We start from the raw sequence: 7845 nt of genomic DNA, 5'->3' as shown, positions 1-7845 counted from the left end.
GGTGGGTAGTGGGTGAATGAATGGGTGGATGATGGGTGGATGGATGGATGGGTGGGTGGGTGGTGGTGGGTGCATGAATGGGTGGATGGTGGGTGGGTGGGATGATAGGTGGGTGAGTGGATGGGCTGCTGCATGTGAGCCAGCGGGGAGGCAGGGGCTCTGTGCTGTGTGGCTCTTGGTTTGCCCTGTAGCCTCATGGATCCTCAACACCCTCCCACGTCCACTGCTGGGTCATGACTGCTGTTTCTTAGGCCACAAAGAGTGTCCTGAGTGTGCCCAACAAGGAGGCGATCAGCTCGCAGAATGACGTGGAGAGGCTAGAAATCCGAGAGCAAACTAAGAGCAAGTCAGAATCCAAGTGGAAGTACAAGGTGAGGTGTACGGGGATGTGTGTGGGCCTGGTGGTGTGGGAGGAGGTGTGTGTCCACCTGTCCCCAGGGCGGGTAGTGAAGGTGTAGGTGTGAGTGTGGCCTCCGTGGGGCTGCCTTCCATAGGGCTGAAGGGGCCGGGTGTGCCACTGTCCAAGTCGGCGGACGGCCCTGCTTGAACTCGCACTCCCTGGAGCTGGACAGTGTCTTGCAGGCCCTGGGCTACAGAGAAAGGGGGTTCCTGGATGATGTGGTCAGAGGGAGGAGGCTGGCCTGTCGCAAAGGCTCAGCCCACTGGTTGCCTGCGTGGGGCTCAAGGATGGTCCTGGGTTTGCTTTTCAGAACAGCAAACCTGACTCCCTGCTGAAGATGGAGGAAGAGCAGAAGTTGGAGAAGTGTCCTCTGTCAGGGAGCAAGGACCCCAAGTTCTCGTTTTCCTTCAACAAGAGACTGCTGGGGTACGTGCAGGCTCATGCACACGCACCCTCCCCCATCACACATGCTCACACACAGCACGCACACAGCACACACACGCCCTCGTGGAGGGCTCCCCAGGTGAGGCCCCCCTCCTGGGCTGGTAGAGCCCTTCCCTGCCTCCCAGGCTGGTAGCTCTGATGGCTGGAGAGGGGGCAGAGGGCAAGAGCGTGACTCGGTGGCTGTTAGCCCAGTTGCTGTCCTGGGCTGGGAGAAAAGAGGTAGGGTGGGTCAGGGCCCTGGCCTTGGGGCCCAGAGGCCAGTGTGAACCCGGTATTCTCAAATGTACCTAAAATTATGGCTGAGATGGGGGCTCTGGAGGAAAGATTTGTGGGGCCTCTGGGGCCTGAAAAATCAGGAGGGCTTCCTGGAGGAGGTGACATTGTGCTGAGAAGTGGAGCACCCAGCCTGGGAGGGTGTGTGTGTGGGAGTGGGCACGTCTGGGTTCCAGACTGTGGGACAGGTGTGTATCTGCCAACCCAACTTGGCAGGCCAGCCACACCTCACCCGCTGACATGCCCCGACCAGCGTGGTCCCTCATGCAGTTGCTTGCTCAATCTGAAGTCAGGGTGGGCGCCCCTCGGTAGGAAGCAGCGCATCCCAGTGGGAAGGGGGCCAGCGTCCTGCCGTGGGCTTCAGTTTCCTCCTTGTAGGTGGTGGGGAAATGGGGCCAGGCAACGTCTGGGGCCCTGCAGAGCCTGGGACGATGGGGCCTTATTCTTGAGACCTCTTGGCATTGTGTCGAGGCTGCTCGGCGAGCAGGTGGGGCAGGTCTGGTCCGAGGGTCCGGTGCCCTGACCTCATAGCCCTGAGCATGTTGGTGCTGGTCCGAAGCTCAGGTGCTGGGCTCCGGGGGCTTTGGAGACGGAGGAGGTGGCCGCGGACAGGACTCCAACCGTGTCACAGATGTGTGTGCTGCTGCTTCGCCCACATCCCACAGGGCTGCCCGCCCCCGGGACTGGGAGGCGTCCCATTGCAGCTGACGACGGCCCTGCCCCGGCCTGCTGTCCCCATGGCTGGGCACGGCCGGAGCCCTGCCTCGCCCTGAGGGGAGGCCCAGCTGAAGGACAACGGAATTCATTTTTCCGAAATAGCTCCGCAGGGAACCAGGGCCACTGGCTCCGTCTGAAACTGAGCTGGTGCTGGACCCCAGGGTGGGGGGTGGTGAGGGGCACACCCTCCAACAGCCCGAGGAAGGGCCGGCACCCACCCCGTGGGCCATGTGCCGTTCTCGCTGGGGCCACAGCGTCCGGGAAGAGCCCGGGGGACGGGACGGGGATGGGACGGGGATGCGTGTGGCCAGCTGCTGGTCCTCTGAAGCCCAGGATGGGGTGCAGGGGGATGCTGAATGACCCGCTCCTGCCGCCCCAGCTCCAAGGCCCTCAAGCCACAGCCCAGCCCAGGCGTGTTTGGGGCCGTGCAGAGCTTCAAGGAGGACAAGCCCCAGCCAGTGCGGGACGAGTATGAGTACGTGTCGGATGACGGGGAGCTCAAGATCGATGAGTTTCCCATCAGGAGGAAGAGGAGCACCCCCAAGAGAGATTTGTCTTGTGAGTGAGGGCGTGAGGGTGGGGAGCGGGCCGTCCTCCCGAGGCCTCTGCCAGACGCACGTCTGCTGTGCTTTCAGTCTTGCTGGACGGGAAGGAGCCTCTGGCCACGCCCGCTACGAAGCCAAAGCTGGACTCGGCACTCTACAAGGTGAGCGCACCTGTGCTGGGCCCAGGAGGCCGAGCCAGCTGTCCGTCCCTGTCTCGGGCGGTCCTACCACGCAGCGGGACCTGGCTGACGGCGGTGTGTGGGCTGCAAAAGGAGTCTTCTTCTACCTTGTCTCGGGTGTTTTCATGGGGAGGGTGGCCTGGGTCCTGGCCGCGGGCCCCGCGGAGGAGGGATGAAGACAGGGCACGCGGAGGTGTGCGGGTCTCTGTGAGTGGCCGCCCGCCATGAAGATAACGAATGAGGGGACGCGGGGCCAGGCCTGGCACTGTGCTCTGGGGACTGAAGTTGGGCCACCTCCCACCGAGGAGCCACCAGCCAGGGGCTGACGGGGCTCCCCGAGCGTGGGCATGAGCCCCCACCGGCTCCCTGCCCAGCCACACGGCTCCTCGCGTGTCTGTGGTCAGGACTGGGGCTCACGAGCAAACGGCAGGGTGTGGCGACGGCTTCATCCTCTGGGGCAGGCCTGCGGTCCTGACGGAAAGCCCCGGCGCCCGGCCCCGCCCGCAGTGCTCATTACAAAGGCTGGCTCTTCATAAACTGTGGGAAACGGCTTTTTCTGGCCAGAGGGAAACAGTAGCTCTCCCCCAAGCCCCCCTGACCCGTGGCTCTGTCCCCGCAGCAGAGTGACGGCTCCTCTGACGAGGGCTCGCTGCACATCGATACAGACTCCAAGCCCGCCCGCAGCGCCAAAGGGAAGAAGGAGGGCGTGGGCTCGGCCGCGGGCATCCTGGACCTGCTGCAGGCCAGCGAGGAGGTCGGTGCGCTTGAGTACAACCCCAGCAGGTACGTGGGGGCCCGGCCCGTCCCGAGTTAGGCGCCCAGAGCGGGACCCGCTCAGCAGAGGGTGCCGGCTGGCGAGGGAGCTGAGTGGGGGCTAGTCCCACCGGCCCCCAGGGTGGGCAGAGCTCCTGGACGCCCAGATGGCAGGCGTGGGGGAGGCTGGGGGGCCGTGGGCGTGGGGCCGTGTGAGAGCGTCTGAGGGGCTGCCTCACCTGGCGGCCTGCGGAGCAGCAGGGCTGGGCTCCGGGCTGTGTCATCCAGCTGTGTCTCTCTAGACACGCCCCAAATGCTGTGAAGGTGATGCAGGAAACTTTCCATGGCACATGCCCAGCCTCCTGGTCCAGGGCACTTGGTGTCTTTGGGACCCAAGGCAGCAGAGACCTCACCCCGAGGGAGGGAGATGGTTGCTTCAGAGCTTGGGGACAGAAGAGCCTGGAGGAAGGGCTGGATCTGCCAGGTTCCCAGGTGACCACACCCAACTGGGGGCGAATGGGGACCAAGCCAGACTGTCCCTGAGTCCCCGTGTGCGTCCAGGGAGCCCACTCACTGCAGCAATGGAGGCCCGGGTGGCAAGATCGCTCTTGCCCAGGCCTGCCCGGCCCAGGCCTCTGATGTGAGAGAAATGGATTGACCCCTCTGCGCTTTATTGGGTAAAGGGCCTCAGCTCGTTTCTCTGGTGATGGTCCCAGTTGAAGTCTTGTTAAACGTTGTTTTTAAGCATTGTGGTCATTTTTTTTTTTAAGTGGGATTTTCATAAGTATCACAGACAGATAACCGAGGGGTCAGGGCCTCCCCAGAGGGGGGACCTCCGCTGCCCTGGGGGCTGGTGCCCTGCTAGTCCTCAGGATGCAGCAGACTCCCGCGACAGGGCAGCTTGCTCAAGGCCACGCTGCTGGGAGGCGGCCCAGGCAGGGGTGACCTGCCCGAGGGAGGCAGGGCTCCCACGGCCTGCGCGGTGCTCGGTCCCCTCCATCTGCCTCTGAGACCGTGTTTGCAGAATCGAGGTCCCAGGGCTGTGCGAACCCGCTAGGAGGCCGCACACCCAGCCGGTGTCAGACACACAGGGGCCGAGGAGGTGGATTCGGCCGTGCTTGGGAAGGGCTCCTGCTGACCAGTGGCTGTACCTTCTCTCGGGAACGTCTGTTCTGTGCGCCGTGTTGTGTTCACAGACAGCTGGAGGCGCGTTCTCCCAGGGGCGTGGCGCGTGGCTGGCCGCGTGGGCAGCCGTCCGGGTGTGCGCTCCTGCTCGGCGCGCGGTGGTTTCTGTCGATGTGCAGAGTGGGCCCCTCACTGCACGGAGGTGCTGGGCGGGACCTGGCCTGAGGCCCCTTTGCTGGGAGCAGTCTGACTGTGACCCCCTTTGAGGAGGGCGCTGCTGTGACCCTGGCCCCGCACCGCCTTGGGGGTGCCTTTCTTCTGGAGGAACTTTGGCCAGCCCACACCTCAGCTAGCCGTTTGTGTTCAGACCCCGGAGAGGTGCGGGGACACGGACACTGCGGCCTGGGCTCAGCCCCGGGGAGGAGGGGGCCTGTGAGTGGGTGGGCTGCTCACGGCTCTGCAGACACGCACGTGTGCCCCATGCACGTGAGCACTCAGGCCCGCCCACACGTGTGCACACGTGCCTGCCAGGCCCACCCCCCTCTGTCCGCTGCAGGCACTTCCTCTCCCCAATCTCCCATTTGGAGAGCAGGTCAGTTTTTGATGGTCCATTTGCTCTGTTTTAAGTTTTCGCTGTTGGGAAAAAACAGCTGAAAAAAATGGAGGGAAATACGTTAATTTCTCGTGGATGGTTTGCTGAGTGTTTACCGCTGGGGGTGGGGGGAGAGGATTTTGGTATGATAATTGGAGGATTAAGAGATTATTTTCCATGTGCTCTGGTTAGACTTTGCTTCTTGATTCGCCGGCCCCGTGTGGACAGACCGGCGGCCCTTGCCGCATGTGGCCCTGGGCTCCGCGGGCCTCTCTGTCGGCTGCAGCCAAGCGGGGCTGGGACCACGCCGGCTCCGGGGCGGGGGACGCGCGCAGCGGGTGTCCTGGCCCCCTGCCCTCCTGTCCCTGTGGGAAGCCTGGTGTCTGCCCAGCCTTGAGGCTGGGTGAGGAGGCCCAGACCTTCAGGGCGGGGCTGATGGGACCACATCCGCACCCGAGAGCCGGGTGTAGCGGGTGCTGGGCTGGCTGGGGGCTCCTGCTGTCTCCTGTGCAGGTCGGTGGTCTGGTGCAGCGGGGATATGCTGTGTTCTCCTGGTCAGATCTGGACGGCCCTGTGCCCGCGCAGCGTGGACGGGGCAGGCTGCATCACAGGAGTGGGGCAGAGGGGCCAGGAGCTCCCACCTCTGCAGGGGGTCTGACCGGACTGATTTTCCCACTGTTTTGGCTTTGAAACTGCAGTGCAGTCTGGTTCCAGCAGAAACCAGAACACTGAGGTCCGGTGTGTCTGGGACAGGGCCCAGGGAGGTGGTATTTGTGGAGGGCTGCCTGTGGGGGGCCAGAGTCCCTGGCCTGGAGCCCAGCAGGGACCTGGCAGGACGGCTTCTGACCAAGCTTGCTCCACTGGGCCCCCAGGACCTGCAGGGGCGCTCTATATCTGCTCCCTGGGGCCAACTCAGTCTCCCCCAACCCTCCAGCCCCAGGTTTGGGAAGCTTCCATTTCTGAGTGGGGACGCATGGCCCCTCTTCATTTTAACGGTCTTACTAAATGTGCTTCAAACACTTGGAGGTGGGGATGGGGGTGGGGAGGGAGTGGCGTGAGATGCAGATGATGCAGAACCCCCAGGAGGGCCTGTGTGGACTGACACTTTGGGTGCTGCTTTGGGGTCACAGTAGTCCTGCGGGTGGGTCCATCCTCTGGGGGCACATGGGGCAGGCAGGAGGGGGCCTGGAGGTCAGACATCAGGGTGAGACCCTGCCGCCGCTCCCTGGGCGTTCTTGGTCTGTGATGGGGAGGAGGGCTAAGCCGGCCTATGGGTCCCCCACCCCATGCCTGGCTCCTGGTCCTGTCTCCTGGGGGGTCCAGGGAGTGGAGGGAGGGTCAGCCCAGGAGTGCCCGATGCAATGGTTTGGCTGGGGGCCCTGCAGGCCAGGGTGGACTATCCTGTCCCCTGTGGCCCAAAGCCTGGGGTGATGGGCAACAACGAGGGCCAGAAATGGCCCCTAAGGGGAGATGCCTGCTGGGCCAGGGCCACTGGGAGCTGCCTGGGCTGGTAGCTGAGGAGGTCCCCCGAGGAGGCCCAGCAGGATCCCACGGGAGGGTCTGCTGGGATGAGGAGGTGAGTGAAGCTTCTGGAGGAGCCCAGGCCTGGGCTTTGAGCGCTCTCCCCATCCAGCCATATCCAGGACCCTGCTGTGCACGGGGAGGGGGGCGTTGGTGGGGAGGGCTGCCTACCCCTCCCAGAGCCCAGGCCAGCAGAGAGCACGGTGCCAGGGAATGGCACAACTTCACTGGGTATCTCGGAAGCCAGAGCAGGTCCTGGAGGGAGGGGAGCTGGTGCAGCTGGGAGGAGGTGATGGGGGTAGGCATGGGGCAGGCAGAGGGTGTGGCAGGACACTGGGGGTGGCAGTGCCTGGAGCCGGAGGGCAGCGGGTGCGGGGGTCAGGTCAGCGGGAGGCGGCCTAGGGAAAGCTGGGCACCCGTGGAGTGACTGAGAGGAGCTGAGCTGGGGCTGAGCTGACATGCGGCCGTCGCGTAAAGAACGGGTGGGAGGGGGGCGCCTGGGTGGCTCAGTCGTTAAGCGTCTGCCTTCGGCTCAGGCAATGATCTCAGGGTCCTGGGATCGAGTCCCACATCGGACTCCCTGCTCCGTGGGAAGCCTGCCTCTCCCTCTCCCACTCCCCCGCTTATGTTCCCTCTCGCTGTGTCTCTCTCTGTCAAATAAATAAATAAAATCTTTAAAAAAAAAAAGAACGGGTGGGAGGGAGCAGTTGTGATCAGAGGCAAGAACGGGCATCCCTCTCTCTCTGCCCCCTTCCTCTCCCTCACTTCTCCCTGTGTTCCCTCTCCACGCTCTTCCCTGTCCCTGCAGAGTGTGGGGACAGGGGACTGGCCATTTCTAAGTGGGAGTCATCAGCCACCACTGTGCTGCACCCCATGCTGTCTTCTGGCCACTGGGTGGGAGGGTGCCGGGGCTATGAGCCCTGGGCTGTGGGCTGAGTGCCGTGGGCCGTGGGCTGTGGGCTGAGTGCTGAGTGCCGTGGGCCTTGGGCCGTGGGCTACGGACTGAGTGCTATGGGCCGTGGGCTGTGGGCTGAGTGCTGAGGGTCATGGGCTGTGGGCTGTGTGGGCTGAGTGCCGTGGGCCGTGGGCTGTGGGCTGAGTGCTGAGGGTCGTGGGCTGTGGGCTGAGTGCCGTGGGCCATGGGCTGTGGGCTGTGGGCTGAGTGCTGAGGGTCGTGTGCTGTGGGCTGTGTGGGCTGAGTGCCGTGGGCCCTGGGCTGTGGGCTGAGTGCCGTGGGCCGTGGGCTGTGGGCTGAGTGCTGAGGGTCGTGGGCCATGGGCTGTGTGGGCTGAGTGC

The 7845-nt window shown here is 64.1% G+C and overlaps 1 protein-coding gene across 1 annotated transcript; it reads left to right on the top strand.

Moving 5' to 3' along the window:
* The first annotated feature begins 178 nt into the window (after nucleotides 1-178).
* On the top strand, nucleotides 179-3387 carry LOC145720066 (lysine-specific demethylase PHF2-like). The gene is made up of 5 exons (XM_081811726.1): nucleotides 179-371; nucleotides 711-826; nucleotides 2214-2392; nucleotides 2470-2540; nucleotides 3178-3387. Exons 2-5 carry the CDS (start codon nucleotides 738-740, stop codon nucleotides 3370-3372), a joined length of 534 nt encoding a protein of 177 aa, XP_081667852.1. The 5' UTR covers nucleotides 179-371; nucleotides 711-737; the 3' UTR covers nucleotides 3373-3387.
* The last annotated feature ends 4458 nt before the right edge of the window (nucleotides 3388-7845 follow it).

This window comes from Leptonychotes weddellii, unplaced genomic scaffold (genome assembly GCF_054177405.1).
Source record: "Leptonychotes weddellii isolate Sample4059 unplaced genomic scaffold, ASM5417740v2 HiC_scaffold_9791, whole genome shotgun sequence".
Lineage (NCBI taxonomy): Eukaryota > Metazoa > Chordata > Mammalia > Carnivora > Phocidae > Leptonychotes > Leptonychotes weddellii.
This window is presented reverse-complemented; position numbering and strand designations above follow the sequence as displayed.